Source organism: Oncorhynchus gorbuscha, linkage group LG11 (genome assembly GCF_021184085.1).
Source record: "Oncorhynchus gorbuscha isolate QuinsamMale2020 ecotype Even-year linkage group LG11, OgorEven_v1.0, whole genome shotgun sequence".
Classification (NCBI taxonomy): domain Eukaryota; kingdom Metazoa; phylum Chordata; class Actinopteri; order Salmoniformes; family Salmonidae; genus Oncorhynchus; species Oncorhynchus gorbuscha.
In genome coordinates this window covers 31,942,792-31,966,863 of record NC_060183.1, presented here as the reverse complement: position 1 = coordinate 31,966,863, position 24,072 = coordinate 31,942,792, and the positions used below count along the sequence as shown (strand labels likewise).

Below are 24,072 nucleotides of genomic sequence, written 5' to 3'. Positions count from 1 at the left end.
TGCACTTATTGATGAAGCCGATGCCTGAGGTGGTATACTCCTCAATGCCGGAACATATTAAAGTCTGTGCTAGCAAAACAGTCCTGTAGCGTAGCATCTGCGTCATCTGAACACTTCTGTATTGAGCGAGTCACTGGTACTTCCTGCTTTAGTTTTAGCTTGTAATGGGAAACCAGGAGGATAGAATGGGAAATCAGGAGGATAGAATTATGGTCAGGTTTGCCACATTGAGGGCGACCTTCTCTTCCAATACGGTTAAGAAGGCAAGGAGATGAATTGCAGAAAGACGAGTTGAGCCAATTAAATTCCTGAATTCATAGGCCTAGATTCAATCAAAATGTGCATTAACCTGTGTTTGATGATGTCTGCAAAGCTGATGTTTTGGCAGTGTCGGAGGTGTGAATGCGGTATGAGCTGACATGTCGGTGAGCGGCTGCTACTGCATTATAAGTTTTAAAAACGGCGGGAGACGTTGAAGACTGTGTCGTCGATCGAATGACTCAAATGTAAGAAATAAATAATAGAAATAATAAAACACTCATTTCAAAAGAGGTGAATCAGTGCCTCTTTTTCCACCCTGATTCCTTTCTTTTCTGTTTTCTGTTCGCTTTTTCTACATGTGCAATGTATATGAACTTAGCATAATTAGCATGCAATTAATTCCTAGGAAATAGGCTACACTTTTTGTTAACTAATCCAACAATACCATTGTTGGTGACATTGACAAACACTTGCGACTGCCCACATTGACCACGGTAGATGGCCAACTGATTTCACGTGTGGAGGCTAAAATAGGTATAGGTTATTAATCACTTTCTCTAGAACATCAATTTAGATATTATCCTCAAATTATTATGCAATCACAAGAATAGCATTGGGCATGCCATCAATTGATAAATCATAGGCTATTAGTGAGTAGTCTAAACTTTCCATCAGTCTAATCGAGGTGTAGACAATGGGTGTGTTCGAGTAGTAATGCTAACGAAGCCGACTGTAGATGAACGTCGACGGGTGAAGTTGGGGGAGGTGCATCTGTGACAGCCGAAAGACAGACACTTTAGTGGTTTTTCAACAGAATGGCCCAGATCAACTTGGTAGTGTCAACATAGCAGCTATTGTTTATAAAAGTTTTTATTTATAATTGTCTAAATGTTTCTATACCCCCATATTTTTGTTTTTTTTTGTTTTTACCTTTTATTTAACTAGGCAAGTCAGTTAAGAACAAATTCTTATTTTCAATGACTGCCTAGGAACAGTGGGTTAACTGCCTTGTTCAGGGGAAGAACGACAGATTTTTACCTTGTCAGCTCGGGGTTTCGATCTTGCAACCTTTCGGTATATATCACACTCTCACAAACTGAATTATAATGTGTGTACAATAAATTGCTTAGAAAAATGTCTCAATTATCTTATTCTTATTATCCCTATTGCGTTATAAGTTAAAAACGGCGGTATACAGTGTAGACTGTGTCGCTGATCGAATGACTCGAATGTAATAAATAAATAATAAGACGCTCATCTAAAGTGAATCGGTGCCGCTCCCCCATATTCCTCCTCCTTAAGTTTACGAAGCACTGTTCTCATCCTCTTGTGGGCATGATTGATGCATTCTAGTTTCCCTAACTCAATGCCTGGGAAGCAATCTAATTTGACAACTGCCTTGTATGCAGTACTGTCACCATCTGACAGCATCATATTATTCTCTTCTAATTAGCTTTGCAGCACTCACCATTGACTGTAGCCCTCTCTGAATCTCTGCAACTAAAGTGGGGGGGGGAGTACTTACTATGATGTCTGTCGACATTAGTCATATCTGCAGGACTAAATATCAGGGTGTTACCATATGTAAATATTAGCATAACAGTGCAGTTCAAGAAAAGTTAATAAAAGTAACACAATAAAATAACAATAACAAGGCTATGTACAAGGGGTAATGGTACCGAGTTGATGTGCGGGGGTACAGGTTAGTCAAGGTAATTTGTACATGTAGGTAGGGCTGAAGTGACAATGCATTGATAGTAAACAGCAAGTAGCAGCAGTGTAAAAAAAAAAAATGGATTATCTCTAATTTGTATCCCCTGTAGCTTTAGAATCGTAGCAAAATTGGTTCCTGTTTGGGTCAAACAAAAACACTATTGATTAGTTGACATATAGTATCTCCTCACTAGCCAGGCAATGGCTGCATGTTGCAGTTGGTGAGAAGCAAGTACAGCGACTTGAAGGCGACTTCATCCAAAAACTGCATGACCTTTGATCACATTGTAAAGTAAATGCAGTCAACATGTAGGCACAAATGTAACACACTTTGAAAGGCAGTGACCAACTTTGGTTACCGACTTGACAAAATGGATCCGCACGAAAGCACCCAATAAAACTTCACCCATACGAGTGTTTGAACTTTTAACACGGCTGCAACGTTTAACGCGGCTGCATGGGATTTGCTGGATGATAAAGTCAGTGTGGTTTTGTTGCATCGAATGGCAATGTCCGCAATAGGTATAACACCGGGAGCCGCTTGCGGATTGGACAGCTCTAACGCAATTCCACCTCCGACACTCAAAACAACCGCTATGCAAAATGTCAGCTAAAGAGGATCTGATTGAATTAAGCCTTTACTTAGTGTCTATGCTGTTTTTTTAAAACATTCAAGTATAAAAGACAACTTCATGTGTAATCTTTGTTTTGTGTGTTTTTATCCCATACTAAAAAAGTGCACATTTGGCATATTCTTAATTATTCTGGCCTTTAGTAAGAAACAGTTAACATGGTTTAACATGATGCTTGTTTCATGACTTTCCCTCTGCATATGCTATGTAAGCTGTAAAGTAAACAAGCATGTCACTTAAAAACATTCTCAATCACTGAGATCATGATTGGCATCCACATGTCATTATGATTGTAATTATGTCAGGTTTGACGTTCTGATTGACACATGTCCATGTTACTCAGACCCGGCGCAGCAGGCCTCCCTGGATGCATGTCTGAAGCAGAAGGAGGAGGCGTGCCGGGAGGCGGAGCATTGTCGGGTGGAGGTGGAGCTACGATTGATGGATGTGAAGGAGAGTCTGAGGAAAGCAGAGGCGGGGCCTTTCGTTCTGGGCACCACATTGGACAGCAGCCTCCTGGACACACCCATGGTGTGTAGGTTAACACTGCCTATAAGAAATTTGCCCCTGGATGCTGATCTTGGGTAAATTTCGCATTTCCCCCACTTATGGTTAAGGACAGGCACCACAGGCTAATAGTTATTTTTTTGATTTACTCTAATCAGACTGAAACTTTACCAGTTGAAAGTATACATAAAAACAATATTGTTATATTATATGTTTTAGTTATTTAAAATGTAAATATGCAAATGAGCCAACATATGCCCTTCTTTGCATGTTACAAGAATCAGCTTTTCAACACATTGCTTCAGGGCAGAATATTTTTTTTTGTGTGATAAGACAGTCAATGGTCAGACTTTTGCAGAACAGCTTATCAAAATGTTGTAATTTCATGGAATTATAAAAAAAAAAAACACTATTCACATGTATGCATATTTTGCATATAATTACATTATTGCAAGTTACAGTTGCAAAATATCCCAAAATTAGAAAATTGACAGATGGAAGCAAAATCACAATTTCTGCCTGTGGTGCCTGGCTTTAAGATGAGGAATTTAGCAGGGGAAGCTGATCCTAGAACTGTACCTAGGGCAAACTTTATCCTGGATCCTGCGTATACCAAAGAGTGTATCACAAAGCAGAGCCCTATACTACATACCTTTTTTGAGGAGTTAGCGCGGTAACTTTGGTCCTCTAAGTTAAACTCAGGATAACCTGTACCACGAAAGTGGCTCACCTTTTAGCCAGGTAAATTTCTAATGCAACGAAACCTTCAGAACTACCTGTAACCTGCTCTGGGGCAGGAATAAATCAATTTATCCTGAATGAAGTGCCTGAGGTGAGGACCAGTGAAATCAGATTCCCTCCCTCTCGCATATATTGTCATCATCCCCTTCATTTGAGGTAGACGACTGATTTAAATATTTTATAAATCAAATGTGTTAAAAAAATAGTCATGTTAAAAGAAATGCATGTTAGCAGGCAATATTAAGCAAAGTTTCTGACTGATCCAATGAACCATTGCGTATCAGATATGTCTCCGTCCTGGGAAATGTTCTTGTTACTTACAACCTCATGCTAATCACATTAGCCTGTGTTAGCTTAAGTGTCCCGTGGATGGGACACCGATCCCGAATACATTTTTAATGCAGTCTTTGGTTGCTTTGGTGTGCTTTTCAATTCACAAGCACCTTTTTTCCCACTCATATCACTAAAATAATTTTTAGACATAGAACGTTTTTACTCTGCATGAAGTTTCAAATGCATTCTGTCATTACTGAATGTTTGTGATAGGTATTAAAACTTCCTGTGACTCCCCATCCTGGGTCCGGGAGCGTAATCATCGCCTGACACTAATTAGCATAACGCAACGGACATATATATTCCTAGAAAAACTTCCTATTCATGAAAATCACAAGTGAAATATATTTGAACACAGCTTAGCCTTTTGTTAATCACCCTGTCATCTCAGATTTTCAAAATATGCTTTACAGCCAAAGCTAGACAAGCTTTTGTGTAAGCTTATCATAGCATTATGCCTTGCTAGCAGCAGGCAATCTTGTCACGAAAATCAGAAAAGCAATCAAATGAAATCGTTTACCTTTGATGAACTTCGGATGTTTTCACTCACGAGACTCCCAGGTAGATAAGTTCATTTTTTCCCCAAAATATTATTTTTGTAGGTGAAATAGCTTCATTTGTTCTTCACGTTTGGTTGAGAAACCGCCCGGAAACTGCAGTCACAAACGGCGATAAATATTCCAAATGAGCTCCATAATATCGACAGAAACATGGCAAACACTGTTTATAATCAATCCTTAAGGTGTTAAGGATAATATATCGATAATATATCCGTCGGGACAATTCGTTTTTCAGCAGGACCGATTGGAGTAATGGCTACTATTTTACGCGAGAGTCACCCTGGGAGCCATCATGTGACCACTTACGCAATGTAGCCGCCTACGGCTATTCTTCAACATAAATGCGTAAAACTACGTCACAATGCTGTAGACACCTTGGGAAATACGTAAAAAGCGTACGCTGGTTGATAGCACATTCACAGCTCAATAGGGACTCATTGGAACGCAGCGCTTTCAAAATATGGGGCACTTCCAGATTGGATTTTTCTCAGGCTTTCGCCTGCAACATCAGTTCTGTTATACTCACAGACAATATCTTTACAGTTTTGGAAACATTAGAGTGTGTTCTATCCAAAGCTGTCAATTATATGCATATTCTAGCATCTTGTCCTGACATAATATCCTGTTTTAAAACGGAAACGTTTTTTTTTTTCCAAAAATGAAAATACCGCCCCTAGAGTCGCAACAGGTTAACGAGGAAAAATGGTGTCACTTCTTTTGCAACAGAGTCAGGGTACATGCAGCAGTTTGGGCCGCCTAGCTCATTGCAAACTGTGTGAAGACTATTTCTTCCTAACAAAGACAGCCAACTTCACCAAACGGGGGATGATTTAACAAAAGCACATTTGCGAAAAAAGCACAATCGTTGCACGACTGTACCTAACCGTAAACATCAATGCCTTTCTTAAAATCAATACACAAGTATATAATTTTAAACCTGCATATTTTGCTAAAAGAAATCCAGGTTAGCAGGCAATATTAACCAAGTGAAATTGTGTCACTTCTCTTGCGTTCATTGCACGCAGAGTCAGGGTATATGCAACAGTTTGGGCCGCCTGGCTCATTGCGAACTAGTTTGCCAGAATTTTACGTAATTATAACATAACATTAATGGTTGTGCAATGTAACCGGAATATTTAGACTTATGGATGCCAACCGTTAGATAAAATACGTAACGGTTCCGTATTTCACTGAAAGAATAAATGTTTTGTTTTCGAGATGAGAGTTTCTGGATTGGACCAAATGAATGACCTATGGCTTGTATTTTTGTGTGTTATTATGACATAATTAAGTCTATGATTTGATAGAGCAGTCTGACTGAGCAATGGTAGGCAGCAGCAGGCTCATTCATTCATTCAACCAGCAATTGTGTGCGTTTAGCCAGCAGCTCTTCACAATGCTTCAAGCATTGCGCTGTTTATGACTTCAAGCTTATCAACTCACCAGATTAGGCTAGTGTAACCGATGTGAAATGGCTAGCTAGTTAGCGGGGTGCGCGCTAATAGCGTTTCAAACGTCACTCGCTCTGAGACTTTGAGTGGTTGTTCCCCTTGCTCTGCATGAGTAATGCTGCTTCGAGGGTGGCTGTTGTCGAAGTGTTCCTGGTTCGAGCCCAGGTAGGGGCAAGGAGAGGGACGGAAGCTATACACGGGCAATACTAAAGTGCCTATAAGAACATCTAATAGTCAAAGGTTAATGAAATACAAATGGTATAGAGAGAAATAGTCCTATAATTCCTATAATAACTACAACCTAAAACTAATTACCTGGGAATATTGAAGACTCATGTTAAAAGGAACCACCAGCTTTCATATGTTCTCATGTTCTGTGCAAGGAACTTAAACGTTAGCTTTCTTACATGGCACATATTGCACTTTTACTTTCTTCTACAACACTTTGTTTTTGCATTATTTAAACCAAATTGAACATGTTTCATTATTTATTTGAGGCTAAATTGATTTTATTGATGTATCATATTAAGTTAAAATAAGTGTTAATTCAGTATTGTTGTAATTGTCATTATCGGCTTTTTTTGGTCCTCCAATAATCGGTATCGGCGTTGAAAAATCATAATCAATCGACCTCTAGTCTCAATGAAGAGTTTGGCGTTTGACTAGCAATACGTGCACGTGCAGTTACAAGCCAATTGGAGTTAGCGGCTGGCAGACGAGCAATATCCAACGTCGTAATATGGATGAAGCTTGAGCTGGAATGTGAAGCTAACTGAAGCTAGGAATCTTGAGAAAACCCTGAGTAGATCTAGCTTGCATTGCAGTACGCCCCTCAGAATCACTAAGTTAACTAGCTAACATTCAGAATAAGCATTCAGTTCTTGACTTTCTTGTTACAGGCGAAAGCAGCATCCATGGGTCCCCCACAGACTCCCTCTCCCCCCCACAAACTATGGCGACTCCTCTCCTGTCAACTCCGCCACCGCGCTAAAGAATAGACCCCTGTCAATCATGGCATCCAGCAAAGGCAACGTCCTGCAGAAGGCTAAGGTCAGAGGCTATTGTCCGCCCCCCCCCCCCACACACACAGGCATTTGAGTACTTTATTTGGATCTATAATGAAGGAGAACCCACATATTAAAGGTCATTGACGTGTGCACTTTTTGAGATGGATGGATGTCCTTTGGTTGGACCATACACTGATTGAAGTGGATTTAACAAGTGACATCAATAAGGAACCATAGCTTTGACCTGTAATCACCTGGTCAAACAGTCATGGAAAAAACAGGTCTTCTTAATGTATTGTATGTTGTTGATATGATCACACATTTTACTAATTTACTCACACACATACATGTGGCAAGAAAAAGTATGTGAACCCTTTGGAATTACCTGGATGTCTGCATAAATTTGTCATCAAATTTTATCTGATCTTCATCTAAGTCAAAACAATAGACAAACATATTGTTCTTAAACTAATAGCACAGAAGTTATTGTATTTTTCCATATTGAATAGAAAATTTAAACATTCAGTGCAGGTTGAAAAAAGTATGTGAACCCCTAGGGTAATGACTTCTCCAAATACTTATTGGAGTAAGGAGTCTGCTAACCTGGAGTCCAATCAATGAGACGAGATTGGAGATGTTGGTTAGAGCTGCCTTGCCCTGTAAAAAACACTAAAAAAATGTGAGTTTGCTATTCACGAGAAGCATTGCCTGTATCAACCATGCCTCGAACAAAAGAAATCTCAGAAGACCTAAGAGTAAGAATTGTTAGTTATTAAATCCAAGGGTTCACTTTTTCCACCCTGCACTGTGAATGTTTACACGGTGTTTTCAATGAAGACTTGAAAACATATAACTGTTTGTGTTATTAGTTGAAGAAGATTGTGTTTGGCTATTGTTCTGACCTAGATGAAGATCAGATCCAATTCTATGACCAATTTATGCAGATTTCCAACTATTTCATAATGGTTCACATACTTTTTCTTGCCACTGTACATTTACTCTGACTTAGTACTATTCTTACACTGGCCAGAGGAAAGGAGGCAAAATGCAAGACTGCCTCTGAGATTGACATCCTTTAAAGCAGTGGTTCTCAAACCTCTCCTCAGGGACCCCCAGCCATTCCATGTATTTGATTTATTCCTGAGCTTGCACATCTGATTCAACTTATCAAGCTCTTGACTAGTTGAGTGAATCAGGTGAGCTAGTTCGGAGCTACAACAAGTGTGAAAACGTCTGTAGGTCCCTGAGGAGAGGTTTGAGAACCAGTACTTTAAATCAGTGGTCACCAATCAGTCAATCTACAAACATTTCTGTGGAAATCCAACAATTAAAGCCATGAGCTTCTCTTTTTTTTCCTCGTCTTGGGCTTTTGGCGGTAGGTGTACTTGAATCAACTGCCCAACACGCCGGGTAGGCAAAGTGTCCCCATTTTGAACCATTTGATTTGGACATGGAGAGCTAAATCAAAGCACCTACTACTGACCAATCGGATAGCTCAAATCACTGTGCCTGCAGCTTCCACAACCCCCCCACAGCAAAGTTGATACTAGCCTATGTGAGATTTCATTACTTTTTTAAACAATGACCAGAGAGAGACAGTCAAAGAAAACAGCAAAGAGTGAGTTTGTGTTTACGTTTTTATTCAGCACTGTGAACACTGTTTTTTTCCAACACCTTTACAAATGTGCTTCTCCCTACAACCAGCGCTACAGCTGCATTGAATGAGTAGCCAAGTATATTGATAGGCCTGCATTTTTATTATTAGCGGCTCGCCGTGTCTATTTTAAAATTGAGGAATATTTAACTTCAAAGGAACAACAACATTCATTTGTGTATGAGACAGAAATGTGGTTCTTCTCGAGTTTTGTCATCAGGCGGAAGACATTGTCCCTTCTCTCTGGTCAATCTCACCGGTGGGAGAGAGCAGGGACTTTGAGAGGCAAACCCTCTGCTGTTCTCTCCCTCCCTCTGCTGAGACTGACCATCAGCTGCATGGAGGTACCATTTAGTCTGGTAAAATAAAAAAGTACATTATTTAAATATATGCTCAGCAGTGCCTCGCAAGTAATAAAACTGATCAATTTTGTTATCATGTAGCTCAAGTTTTGAAATATAATATAGTCTGAGAAGAACAATATTGTCAGGGCAAGCATAGCCAATATTCTGTGATAATGTATTAGGCCTACTGCACAAACCTCATTCCTGCAGAACTGTTTTTATTAGGTTAATGCTGCATAGGTTTACATTTTTTAAGTCATGTTTTTTTTTCTATATCTGAGCGGTAAGACCTCGGCTTGCATTTTGACTCCGAAAGTGATCTTGACTCAGAAAAGGTTGGTGACCACCACTTTAAAGGCACAATTATTTTTGTTTTGAGCCTGTTTTCAGGGATTAGGCTGAAGAAATGTAACGTCTCAAATGAATTAATTGGAGCTATATGAAGAGCCATGAGAACAACTTAATAGCTTCAAACAATGTAAAATACAGAAACTATCATGGTTGGTATTAATGCTGTTCTCTCTGCACACACAGGAATGGGAGAAGAAATCCACCACCTAGGGGTGAGCAAGACTTTCCCTTTGATCTCTGACATTTGAGGTCATCATTATGACCCATGGCCAGGTCAGGTGCTATGCTTTGGCTGCACTGGGGGGGCTAGGAAGTAAAGGACACAACCCTCACCACCTCCCTGCCCCTACACCTGCCTCTGTCCAACCAGAGAATAGGACAGAAACTAATGGCTCCACAGAAAGCCAATTAGAGACGAGGCACACCTGTCTACTGGAAAACCAATGCCACTGGACATTTCTAGATTTGAAAAACGATTTAAGTTGTTTTTGTTCCATAAAGTCACATTTTCATATTGTCACATTTTTTTTTAATGTTTAAAAGAGGTTTTTTAATAATATACAGTATTATTTTTGGAAATATGGAGCCACTTTCCTCTTACACCAGCATGCCACAGGGGACGACCCCCCCATGTCTACCATTTGGTACAGGCTGATAGCCAAGATGTAAATACATATTACACTGTTTTGTTGACTTTTTTTACTTGTATGCTAGCTAAAACTTGCACTTTTATTAAAATAAAAAAACGTAGTACTGACATAAATACTGGCTTGCTGATACATTTTATGTGCATTTCATAATGGGATTTAATTTCAAGTTGCCGGCACAGTAAAATGGGTCTTCATGAACACTCCTCTATTTATAAATTCATAACGTAAATCAGATTTTATAAAGACAAACAATTCATACATTGTATCATACTCATGTTGACAAACACATTTCTCTGTATATAAACAAGTCATTTTTATATTTGCATACTATAGCTACGAATATATATTTTGTTTCAGTCAAAAAATACTCAAGTCTTCTTCTTTCCAGAAAGAAGATGCATTCAATCAAATGTATTTATAAAGCATTTTTTACATCAGCAGATGTCACAAAGTGCTATACAGAAACCCAGCCTAAAACCCCAAACAGCAAGCAATGCATATGTAGAATCATGGTGGCTAGGCAAGCACCCTAGAAAGGCAGGAAACCAGTAAGAATCCTAGAGAGGAACCAGGCTCTGATGGGTGGCCAGTCCTTTTCTGTTTGTGCCTGGTGGAGATTATAAGAGCACATGGCCATTTAAGGCCAGAATGTTCAAGATGTTCAGACGTTTATAGATGACCAGCAGGGTCAATAATAATCACAGTGCTTGTAGAGGGTGCAACAGGTCAGTTGGCTTTTCATAGCCGAGCATTCAGAGGTCAAGACATCAGGTGCGGTAGAGGGAGAGAGAGTTGAAAATAGCAGGTCTGGGACAACGTAGCACGTCCAGTGAACAGGCCAGGGTTCCCTCGCCGCATGGCGGAACCGTTGAAATTGTAGCAGCAGGGTGACCAGGTGGACTGGGGACGGCCAAGATTCATCAGGATTCATCCAACTGACATTTACTCCTGAGGTGCTGACTTGCACCCTCGACAACTACTGTGATTTTTTGACCATGCTGGTCATTTATGAAATTTTTACATCTTGGCCATGTTCTGTTATAATCTCAACCCGGCACAGCCAGATGAGGACTGGCCACTCCTCATAGCCTGGTTCCTCTCTAGGTTTCTTCCTAGGTTTTGGCCTTGCTAGGGAGTTGTTCCTAGCCACCGTGCTTCTACACCTGCATTGCTTGCTGTTTGGGGTTTTAGGCTGGGTTTCTGTACAGCACTTTAAGATATCAGCTGATGTAAGAAGGGCTATATAAATACATTTGATTTGATCAGGCCTGGAGGTCCTGAGGCATGATCCTAGGGCTCAGGTCCTCTGGGAGGGGAGGGAGAGAGCGAATGAGAGCGAGCATACTTAAATTCACACAGGACACCAGATAAGACAGGAGAATTACACCAGATATAACAGACTGAACCTTGTCCCCCGGCACAGACTATTGCAGCATATATACTGGAAACTGAGACGGGTGGGTCGGGGGACGCTGTGGCCCCTTCCAACGATACCCCCGGACAGGGCCAACCAGGCAGGATATAACACCACCCACTTTGTCAAAGCACAGCTCCCACACCACTAGAGGGGTATAGCCCATGAAAATCTTCTCCACCGCACAAACCCAAGGTGGCGCAAAACCGGACAGGAAGATCACGTCTTTGATTCAACCCACTCAAGTGACGCACCCCTCCTAGGGACGGCATGGAAGAGCACTAGTAAGCCAGTGACCCAGCCCCTGTATTAGGGTCAGAGGCAGAGAATCTCTGGAGAGCGAAAGCAAGGGCAGTTTGTTGCTCCAGTGCCTTGCCGTTCATCTTTGCGCCCCTGGGTCAGACTACACTCAAGCATAGAACCTTAAAGGTTGAGACCGAGTCTGCGTCTCTCACATGGAAAGGCAAATCATTCCATAAAAATTGAGCTCTATAGGAGAAAGCATTTACATTTTACATTTAAGTAAATTAGCAGACGCTCTTATCCAGAGCGACTTACAACAGAGTTATAATGTAACAGTCTAGTCCACTAGGTGGTTACTAAACAATAAGAGTTACAATGTAACCGTCTAGTCCACTAGGTGGTTACTAAACAATAACAGAGTTATAATGTAACAGTCTAGTCCACTAGGTGGTTACTAAGCCCAGCCTCCAGCTGTTTTCTTAGGGACAATAAGGAGGCCTGCGTCTTGTAACCATAGTGTACGTGTAGGTATGTACGGCAGGACCAAATCTGAGAGATGGGTAGTAACAAGCCCATGTAATGCTTTGTAGGTTAGCAGTAAAACTTAAACCAGACCTAGCTTAACAGTAAGCCAATGCAGAGATGCTAGCACTGGAGTAATATGATTCATTTTTGGAGTTCTAGACAGGATTCTAGTAGCCGTGTTTAGCACTAAATTAAGCTTATTTTGTGATTTATCCAGGGAGCCTGAGAGTAGCGGATTTTTTTTTTTACCTTTATTTAACTAGGCAAGTCAGTTAAGAACAAATTCTTATTTTCAATGACGGCCTAGGAACAGTGGGTTAACTGCCTGTTCAGGGGCAGAATGACAGATTTGTACCTTGTCAGCTCGGGGGTTTGAACTTGCAACCTTCCGGTTACTAGTCCAACGCTCTAACCACTAGGCTACCCTGCCGCCACCTGCCAGATTGCAGTAGTCTAACCCAGAAGTGACAAAAGCATGGATTAGCGTTTATGCATAATTTTTTTAACAAAAAGCTTCAGGTTTTTGCAATATTACGAAGATGGAAAAAAGATGTCTTTGAAATATTCTTGATATGTTTATCGAATGAGAGATCAGGGTCCAGTGTAACGCAGAGGTCCTTCACAGTTTTATTTGAGGAGACTGTACAACCATCAAGATTAATTGTCTGATCCAACAGCAGATCTCTTTGTTTCTTGGGACCTAAAACTAGCATCTCTGTTATGCCCGAGTTTAAAAGTTTTAAAAAATGTGTCTGAATACCCATACTAGCGTACTACATACTTAAACTGCATTCTATATACTCATCGTCGCATACTATTTAGCACATACCATTTATTCAAAAGTATGCCGTTTTCCACGTCCGCAACAGCTGATTGACTGAGTAGGTGGGGCGGGGCCGAGTGCGGGTGGAATTTTCCAAATTCAACAGACACGCATCCCATTAACCAGCCTGATAATAGCTGCTTTCCAATTTGATTAATTTCTCTACTCTGAATACAATAGGAATACTCAGGCTGGTTACAGGCAGACTATCACATACGAACAATACCGTAGTAGACCATCTATTCGATTTAAATAGGCTTAACACAAACAGATAATTTGGTTCCATTTCAATATATTTATTATTGAAACCAAAGTGCTGTAACATATATAAATTAAATTAAAAAGTACACACACCAAATGTTCAACTCAAAAGACCATTGCACATAAAAACGTGGACAGTCGGGTGAGTGCATCGCAAATTTAGAACCGCTGGACAGCAACATAAACGAGAGCACTGGTTATTGGATATGATATCAAAATGACTGCTAAGGCTTGATCCATAAAACAGGTCGCAGTGGTGGGTGGTATATGGAGCATTGGTGACAAAACGGATGGCACTGTGATAGTCTGCATCCAGTTTGCTAAGTAGAGTGTTGGAGGCTATTTTGTAAATGACATCGCCGAAGTCCAGGATCGGTAGGATAGTCAGTTTTACGGGGGTATGTTTGATGGCGTGAGTGAAGGAGGATTTGTTGCGAAATAGGAAACCGATTCTAGGATTAGAGATGTTTAATATGACTCTGGAAGGAGAGTTTACAGTCTAGCCAGACACCTAGGTATTTGTAGTTGTCCACATAAGTCAAACCTCCCAGTCTCGGCTGGTTACGACAGAGCCTAGGCACGAACCCAGAGCCTCTGGTGGCGCATCTGGCGCTGCAGTACAGCGCCCTTAACCACTGCGCCACCCGGGAGGTTTGTTAACACAGTGTCCAAAGAAGGGATGTATGCAGAATGGTGTCGTCTGCGTAGAGGTGGATCAGGCATTTACCCGCAGCAAAAGCGACATCATTGATACATACAGAGAAAATAGTCTACCCAGAAATTGAGCCATGTGGTACCCCCATAAAGACTGCCAGAGGTCCGGACAACAGGCCTACGATTTGAGAACTATTTGGTGAACCAGGCGAGGCAGTCATTTGTGAAAGGCTGCCGATACGAATACAGTGATTGACAGAGTCGAAAGCCTTGGCCAAGCCTTGGTCGATGAAGACGGCTGCACAGTACTGTCTTATCGATGGCGGTTATGATATCCTTTAGTACTGTAAACGTGGCTGAGGTGCACCCTTGACCAGCTCGGAAACTGGATGGCACAGCGGAGAAGGTACAGTGGGATTCGAAATGGTCGGTGATCTGTTTATTAACTTGTCCTTTGAAGACTTTAGAAAGGCAGGAGAGGGAAGGATGGATATAGGTCTATAACAGTTTGGGTCTAGAGTGTCATCCCCTTTGAAGATGGCGATGATCGCCGCAGCTTTCCAATCTTTAGGGATCTCGGACGATACGAAAGAGAGGTTGAACAAACTGTTAATAGGGGTTGCAACAATGGCGGCGGATAATTTTAGAAAGAGAGGAACCAGATTGTCTAGCCTAGCTGATTTGTACAGGTCCAGGTTTTGCAACTCTTTCAGAACATCTGCTTTCTGGATTTGAGTGAAGGAGAAGCTGGGGAAGCTTGGGCAAGTGGCTGCGGGGGGTGCGGAGCTATTTGCCGGGGTTGGGGTAGCCAAGAGGAAAGCATGGCCAGCCATGGAGAAATGCTTCTGGAAATTCTTGATTATTTATGGATTTTTAGTGGTGACAGTGTTTCCTATCTTCAGTGCAGTGGGCAGCTGGGAGGAGGTGCTCTTATTCTCTATGGACTTTACAGTGTCCCTAAACGTTTTGGAGTTAGAGCTACAGGATGCAAATTTCTGTTTGAAAACGCTAGCCTTTGCTTTCCTGACTGACTGTGTGTATTGGTTCCTGACTTCCCTGAAAAGTTGCTTATCGCGGGGACTATTCGATGCTAGTGCAGTCCGCCACAGGATGTTTTTGTGCTGGTCGAGGGCAGTCAAGTCTGGAGTGAACCAAGGGCTATATCTGTTCTAAGTTCAAAAAATGTTGAATGGGGAATGCTTATTACTTGTATTACTTTTAAAGAACGACCAGGCATCCTTGACTTACGGGTGAGGTCAATATCCTTCCAGGATACCCGGGCCAGGTCGATTAGAAAGGCCTGCTCGCAGAAGTGTTTTAGGGAGGGAGCGTTTGACATTGTTGAGTGGTGGTCGTTTGACCGCGGACCCACAGCGGACGCAGGCAATGAGGCAGTGATCGCTGAGATCCTGATTGAAAACAGCAGGGGTGTATTTGGAGGGCAATTTGGTCAGGATAATATCACCTAACAAAACCAACTCTGCCCCCATCTATCTTCAATCAATTCACATATGGTGTCCAGGGCACAGCTGGGAGCTGAGGGGGGTCTATAACAGGTGGTAACAGTGGAAGACTTATTTCTGGAGCGATTAATTTTTTTAATTAGAAGCTCAAACTGTTTAGGCATAGACCTGGAAACTATGACAGAACTTTGCAGGCTCTCTGCAGTATATTGCAACTAATCCCCCTTCTATCTTGATGGAAAATGTTGTAGTTGGGGATGGAAATCTCAGAATTTTTGGTGGCCTTCCTAAGCCAGGATTCAGACATGGCAAGGAGTATGCTAAAGCAATAAGTAAAACAAACTTAGGGAGGAGGCTTCTGATGTTAACATGCATTAAATCAAGGCTTTTTCGGTTACAGAAGTCAACAAATGAGAGTGCCTAGGGACACGCAGGGCCTGGGTAAACATCTCCATTACCCGAGGAACAGAGGAGTAGAATGAGGGTACGGCTAAAGGCTATCAATACTGGTTTTTCTAGTGCGTTGGGGACAGAGAATAAAAGGAGCAGAATTCTGGGCGTGGTGGAATAGAGCATAATGTACAGACAGGGGTATTGTGGGGTGTGTGGGTACAGTGGAGGTAAACCCAGGCATTGAGAGAAGATAAGAGAGGTTGCATCTCTGGACACGCTAGTTATGCTGGGTGAGGTCACAGCATGTGTGGGAGGTGGGACAAAGGAGGTATCTGAGGCATGTTGAGTGGGACTAGGGACTCTGCAGTAAACTAAAACTATGATAACTATCCTAAACAACAGTATACAAGGCATATTGAAATTTTAGAGAGAGATAAAGCTAGGCATAAAGCAATCACAGGTGTTGATTGGGAGAGCTAGCTAAGACAACAACAGCTACTCAGCTAAGAAAACAACAACAGGTAAAATGGCGATGAATGGGCAGAGAGGGTCGGTTAACCACACACAGGGCCTGAGTTCCAGGCTGGGGCCGACAGATAAACAAAATGGAGTACCGTGATTAATGAACAGTCCAGCAGGCATCAGCTATGTAGCCAAGTGATCATAGGGTCCATTGAACAGCAATAGGTGAAACAGTGAAGCCGCTGAGTAGTCTTTACTATGTTAGCAAGACACAGCGTTTAAAAATAGCAGGCCGGGGCTAGTAGAAGTGTCGTTTCCGACGTCCGGTAAATGCCGGTTGAGGGCACAGCGGATAGAGTTACATAAGCAGACCAGTCGTGGTGATACGACGGGGAACCGTGTCGACAAAGGGTCCAGGCCAATTGTCGAAAGAGGTATTGTAGTTCTAGTAATTTAATTTGCTAGCCGGGAGATGCGACTGGCTCGCGGCTATCTGGTGCTAGCTTCGGGACATAGGTTTTAGCCACTATAGCCCCTCGGTAGCAGCTAGCTAGCAGTGATGATCCGATGCAAAGGTCCAGCTTACGGCAAGGATCCGTTGGAGTAGTGGATTCTAGCCATGTTGGGGTAGAGTCCGGGAGGCATCAGCTGTGTAGCCTAGTGATCATTGAGCGGGCCGGGAGGTGGGCCTGGCTCAGAGCTAGCGTTGGGGCTGGGCCACTCGGTGGCAGCAAGCTAGCTGTGATGATAAGGACTAATGGTCCAGGGCCTACTGGTAGGAATTTGGTGTTGTAGTGGAGAAAACAATCCGATACTGTCAGGCTGGCATGTATTATCCAGGCTAAAAGTGTCTGGTGTCTGTGCAGAAGGTAAAGGCCGCTAGCAGTGGCTGACAATGACTAAATAGCTAGTAGCTAATTAGCTGGTTAGCTTCTGATGGCTAGCTTCTGATGGAGGTTCTGGCTATGAGGTCTAAAAATAGCGGATCCGAATCACATTGGATGAGGCGGGTTACCAGAAGTTATATTTAACTTAAAAAATGGAAAAGAGATTGAACATATATTGAAATATATACAAAGAAAATGTACATGGGAGAACAACAAACCATGTCTGCACTGCTACGCCATCTTGGATCTCTTCTGGGAAGGCTTCCACTAGATGTTGGAACATTACTGCAGGGACTTGCTTCCATTCAGCCGCATTTGTGCCGTCGGGCACAGATGTTGGGCTATTTGGCCTAGCTCACAGCCGGCATTCCAATTCATCCCAAAGGTGTTTGATGTGATATCTGTATGGACCATTTCTGTATGGACCTGGCTTTGTGCACAGTGGCATTGTCATGCTGAAACAGGAAAAGGCCTTCCACAAACTCTTGGCACAAAGTTGGAACCACAGAATTGCCTAGAATGTAATTTTATGCTGTAGTGTTAAGATTTTGCTTCACTGGAACTAAGGAGACTAGACCAAACCATGAAAAACAGCCCCAGACCATTATTCCTCCTCCAGCCGTTGCGTGGCATTGCGCATGGTGATCTTCCGTTTGTGTGCCACTGCTCGGCCAAGGAATCCCATTTCATGCCAATGTTTGTCTATGGAGATTGCATGGCTGTGTGCTCTATTTTATACACCTGTCAGCAACGGATGTGATTGAAATAACCAAATCCACTTATTTGAAGGGGTGTCCACATACTTTTGTATATATGGTGTCTTAAACATTCTATTTTCACATACTGAGAATCTGTGATTGCGTGGTTTCCAGCTATTTGTTGATTTTGGTAGCGCATTCCTATATCCAAACTCAGCAAAAAAATAAATGTCCTTTCACTGTCAACTGTGTTGATTTTCAGAAAACTTAACATGTGTAAATATTTGTATGAACATAAGAATCAACAACTGAGACAAACTGAACAAGTTCCGCAGACATGTGACCAACAGAAATGGAATAATGTGTCCCTGAACAAAGGGGCGGTCAAAATCAAAGTAACACTCAGTATTTGGTCTGGCCACCAGCTGCATTAAGTACTGCAGTGCATCTCCTCCTCATGGACTGCACCAGATTTGCCAGTTCTTGCTCTGAGATGTTGCCACTCTTCCACCAAGGGACCTACAAGTTCCCGGACATTTCTGGAGGGAATGGCCCTAGCCCTCACCCTCCAATCCAACAGGTCCCAGATGTACTCAATGGGATTGAGATCCGGGCTCTTCGCTAGCCATGTCAGAACACTGACATTCCTGTATTGCAGGAAATCACGCACAGAACAAGCAGTATGGCTGGTGGCATTGTCATGCTGGAGGGTCATGTCAGGATGAGCCTGCAGGAAGGGTACCACATGAGGGAGGAGGATGTCTTCCCTATAACGCACAGTGTTGAGATTGAGCTTGTTGTCATTGCAGGCAATCTGATGATGCTGTGACACATCGCCCCAGACCATGACGGGCCCTCCACCTCCAAATCGATCCCGCTCCAGAGTACAGACCTCGGTGTAACGCTCATTCCTTCGACGATAAACCCGAATCCGACAATCACCCCTGGTGAGACAAAACCGTGAAACGTCAGTGAAGAGCACTTTTTTCCAGTCCTGTCTGGTCCAGCGACAGTGGGTTTCTGCCCATAAGCGACCTGGTTGTCGGGGATATCTGGTGAGGACCTGCCTTACAACAGGCCTACAAGCTCTCAGTCCAGCCTCTCTCAGCCAACTGAGGATAGTCTGAGCACTGATGGAGGGATTGTGCGTTCCTGGTGTAACTCGGGCAGTTGTTGCCATCCTGTACCTGTCCCGCAGGTGTGATGTTCGGATGTACCGATCCTGTGCAGGTGTTGTTACACGTGGTACACCGCGAGGACGATCAGCTGTCTGGCCTGTCTCCCTGTAGCTCTGTCTTAGTACGGACATTGCAATTTATTGCCCTGGTCACATCTGCCTCCTTGCAGCATGCCTAAGGGCACGGTCACGCAGATGAGCAGGGAGCCTGGGCATCTTTCTGTTGGTGTTTTCAGAGTCAGTAGAAAGGCCTCTTTAGTGTCCTAAGTTTTCATAACTGTGACCTTAATTGCCTATAGTCTGTAAGCTGTTAGTGTCTTGACGACCGTTCCACAGGTGCATGTTCATTAATTGTTTATTGTTCATTGAACAAGCATGGGAAACAGTGTTTAAACCTTTTACAATGAAGATATGTGAAGTTATTTGGTTTTTTATTAATTTTCTTTGAAAGACAGGGTCCTGAAAAAGGGACGTTGCTTTTTTGCTGAGTTTATGTGATATCAACAGTGAGGTATATTTTCTGCATGATTGAAATACTAGCTCTCATCAAGCTGCCAGTATCAAGCTGCAAGAAAAATCTTAAAACTGTAGATGTCATGTTTTGTCTTAGATTGTCTTGTCATTTTGCTTTCCCTTCTGTTCGTTTCCCCCTGCTGGTCTTATTAGGTTCGTTCCCTTTTTCTATCCCTCTCTCTCCCCCTCCCTCTCTCTCCTCTCTCTATCGTTCCGTTCCTGCTCCCAGCTGTTCCTATTCCCCTAATCATCATTTAGTCTTCCCACACCTGTTCCTTATCTTTTCCCCTGATTAGAGTCCCTATTTCTTCCCTTGTTTTCCTTCCTGTCCAGTCGGATCCTTATCTATTGTTCACCGTGCTGTGTCTATGTATTGCCCTGTCGTGTCGTGTTTCCCTCAGATGCTGCGTGGTGAGCAGGTGTCTGAGTCTGCTACGTTCAAGTGCCTTCCCGAGGCAACCTGCAGTTCTTGATCAAGTCTCCTGTCTGTTCTCGTCATTACGAGTAGTATTATGCCTTTTGTTTGTAAAGTAACTTTACTGGATTAAATACTCTGTTTTCGCCAAGTCGCTTTTGGGTCCTCATTCACCTGCATGACAGAAGGATCCGACCAAGAATGGACCCAGCGACTATGGATTCTCTCTACTCTACTCTCGAGTCCCAAGGAGCCATGCTCGGCAGACACGAGCAGGAATTGTCTGCTGCTCGCCATGCCGTGGAGAACCTGGCCGCTCAAGTCTCCGACCTCTCAGGACAGTATCAGAGTCTTCGTCTCGTGCCACCAGCTACTTCCGGGTCTTCCGAGCCTCCGGAACCTAGGGTTAATAACCCACCATGTTATTCTGGGCAGCCCACTGAGTGCCGCTCCTTTCTCACCCAGTGTGATATAGTGTTCTCTCTCCAACCCAACACATACTCAAGAGAGAGAGCTCGGATTGCCTACGTCATATCACTCCTTACTGGTCGGGCTCGGCAGTGGGGCACAGCTATCTGGGAGGCAAGCGCTGAGTGTACTAACAATTATCTGAACTTTAAAGAGGAGATGATAAGGGTTTTTGATCGCTCAGTTTTTGGGAAAGAAGCTTCCTGGTCCCTGTCTTCCCTATGTCAAGGTAATCGATCCATAACGGATTACTCTATAGAGTTTCGCACTCTTGCTGCCTCCAGTAACTGGAACGAGCAGGCGTTGCTCGCTCGTTTTCTGGAGGGACTCCACGCTAAGGTTAAGGATGAGATTCTCTCTCGGGAGGTTCCATCCAGCGTGGATTCTTTGATTGAACTCGCTATTCGCATTGAACGACGGGTAGATCTTCGTCACCGAGCTCATGGAAGAGAGCTCGCGTTAACTGTGTCCCCCCTCTCTCCGACACTACCGTCTTTCCCCACTGACTCAGGTGTTGAGCCCATGCAGCTGGGGGTATTCGCATCTCGACTAAGGAGAGGGAACGGAGAATCACCAACCGCCTCTGTCTCTATTGCGGTTCCGCTGGTCATTTTGTCATTTCATGTCCAGTTAAAGGCCAGAGCTCATCAGTAAGCGGAGGGCGACTGATAAGCGCTACTAGACGGTCCTCTCCGTCAAGTACATGTACTACCTTACCGGTCCATCTACGCTGGACCGGATCGGCAGCTTCCTGCAGTGCATTAATAGACTCTGGGGCAGAGGGCTGTTTTATGGACGAAGCCTGGGCGCGGGAACATGACATTCCTCTCAGACAGTTAGGGGAGCCCACGGTCATGTTTGCCTTGGATGGTAGTCCTCTCCCCAGTATATTATATGAAACACTACCTTTAACCCTCACTGTATCTGGTAACCATAGTGAGACCATTTCTTTTTTTCTTTTTTGTTCACCTTTTACACCTGTTGTTTTGGGTCATCCCTGGCTAGTGTGTCATAATCCTTCTTTTGATTGGTCTAGTAATTCTATCCTTTCCTGGAACGTTTCTTGTCATGTGAAGTGTTTAATGTCTGCTATTTCTCCTGTTTGTTCTGTCCCCTCTTCTCAGGAGGAACCTGGTGATTTGACAGGAGTGCCGGAGGAGTATCATGGTCTGCACACGGTCTTCAGTCGGTCCAGAACCAACTCCCTTCCTCCTCACCGGTCGTATGATTGTTGTCCTGTTCTCTTCAAGAAGCGTTTTGCATCCGCTCCTATCCTTGTTGCACCTGACGTCACTAAACCGTTTATTGTTGAGGTTGACGCGTCGGGGGTGGGCGTGGGAGCCATTCTGTCCCAGCGCTCCGATACTGACGATGGGGTCCACCCTTGTGCGTATTTTTCCCATCGCCTGTCACCGTCGGAACGTAACTATGATGTGGCTAACCGCGAACTGCTCGTCATCCGTTTAGCCCTAGGCAAATGGCGACAGTGGTTGGAGGGGCGACCGTTCCTTTTGTCGTTTGGACTGACCAAAAGAACCTTGAGTACATCCGTTCTGCCAAACGACTGAATGCGCGTCATGCTCGTTGGGCGTTGTTTTTCGCTCGTTTCGAATTCGTTATTTCTTATTGCCCGGGTACTAAGAACACCAAGCCTCATGCTTTATCCCGTCTCTTTAGTTCTTCTGTGGCTTCGACCGATCCCGAGGGATCCTTCCTGTTGGGCGTGTTGTCGGGTTGACTGTCTGGGGAATTGAGAGACAGGTTAAGCAAGCACTCACGCACACTGCGTCGCCGCGCGCTTGCCCTAGTAACCTTCTTTTCGTTCCTGTTTCTGCTCGTCTGGCTGTTCTTCAGTGGGCTCACTCTGCCAAGTTGGCTGGCCATCCCGGCGTTCGGGGTGCGCTTGCTTCTATTCGCCAGCGGTTTTGGTGGCCTACTCAGGAGCGTGACACGCGCCGTTTCGTGGCTGCGTGTTCAGACTGCGCGCAGAAGTCTGGTAATTTTTTTTCTGCTCCTGGTCTTGCTGGGTCTCAGTCTGTTCCCTGCCATCGCATCTCTCCTGTTCTTGTTCCTACCCTTGCTGTGTCTCAGTCTGTCCCTAGTTGTTACTCTCCTGGTCTGTTTGGTCCTGTTTGCTCTAAAGCTTTCAGTTCTCTACCCGTGTCTCATTTTTTTTTTAGTAGTACCCTAGTTTCCCTTTTTTTTCGTTTTTCCGTTACGGTCCTGAGGAGAGGAGTTGGGTTCTTTCTCGGGACGTGCTGGACCGTTTGTGATCTATGATTTCCTCCGTTGCCGCCAGTGTTCCTCCTCGAGAGCGCCAGGAGGCGCTCGGTGAGTGGGGGGGTACTGTCATGTTTTGTCTTAGATTGTCTTGTCATTTTGCTTTCCCTTCTGTTCGTTTCCCCCTGCTGGTCTTATTAGGTTCGTTCCCTTTTTCTATCCCTCTCTCTCCCCCTCCCTCTCTCTCCTCTCTCTATCGTTCCGTTCCTGCTCCCAGCTGTTCCTATTCCCCCTAATCATCATTTAGTCTTCCCACACCTGTTCCTTATCTTTTCCCCTGATTAGAGTCCCTATTTCTTCCCTTGTTTTCCGTTCCTGTCCTGTCGGATCCTTATCTATTGTTCACCGTGCTGTGTCTATGTATTGCCCTGTCGTGTCGTGTTTCCCTCAGATGCTGCGTGGTGAGCAGGTGTCTGAGTCTGCTACGTTCAAGTGCCTTCCCGAGGCAACCTGCAGTTCTTGATCAAGTCTCCTGTCTGTTCTCGTCATTACGAGTAGTATTATGCCTTTTGTTTGTAAAGTAACTTTACTGGATTAAATACTCTGTTTTCGCCAAGTCGCTTTTGGGTCCTCATTCACCTGCATGACAGTAGAGCCTGCAACCTGGTTCAGGTTGTCAGTCTACCGACCAGGGTATTTACAAGCAGCACAGGAATTAAATCATCAACATGTATTGATCACAGCTTTACTAATGCTGCAGAAATGTGCTTTAAAGTAGTATCCAAATCCATAGGATGCCGTGATCACATTATAATAGCCATATCTAGGAAAACCAAAATTCCAAAGGCTGGGCCTAATATAGTGTATAAGAGGTCATACAGTATGTTTTGTAGTGATTCATATGATGATGATGTAAAGAATATTTACTGGTCTGTGGTGTGTAATAAGGAGCAACCAGACACTGTACTTGACACGTTTATGAAATAGCTTATTCTAGTTACTAATAAGCACACACCCATTAAGAAACTGTTCTGTAAAAACTCTTAAATCCTCTTTGATTATGGTTATGGTTATGTTATGGTTGAGAGGGATGAGGCAAAAGGTATGGTGAATAAGCCTGTCAGACCAACTGATTGGCAAAGATATCTAGAATAAAGCTTTGGAGCACCTTAAATTACATTTTGGGGAAAAGGGCCAACTTGGCTCCATCATTCATTGAATCAGATGGCTCATTTATCATAAAACCCAACTG

General features: G+C 43.5%; 1 protein-coding gene across 4 annotated transcripts in view; it reads left to right on the top strand.

Annotated features, from left to right (window-relative positions):
• afap1l2 (actin filament associated protein 1-like 2) overlaps positions 1–10,529 on the top strand; it is a 149,146-nt gene extending 138,617 nt beyond the window's left edge. For 2 of the 4 annotated variants that reach the window (XM_046369403.1, XM_046369402.1), the window contains exons 17-19: positions 2,950–3,137; positions 7,098–7,248; positions 9,738–10,529. In XM_046369403.1, coding sequence (XP_046225359.1) covers positions 2,950–3,137; positions 7,098–7,196 — 287 coding nt within the window. In that variant the 3' untranslated portion in view covers positions 7,197–7,248; positions 9,738–10,529. Of the gene's footprint in view, positions 1–388; positions 507–2,949; positions 3,138–7,097; positions 7,249–9,737 lie in introns of those variants that run through there. The other 2 variants (XM_046369404.1, XM_046369405.1) reach the window with 2 other exon arrangements.
• The last annotated feature ends 13,543 nt before the right edge of the window (positions 10,530–24,072 follow it).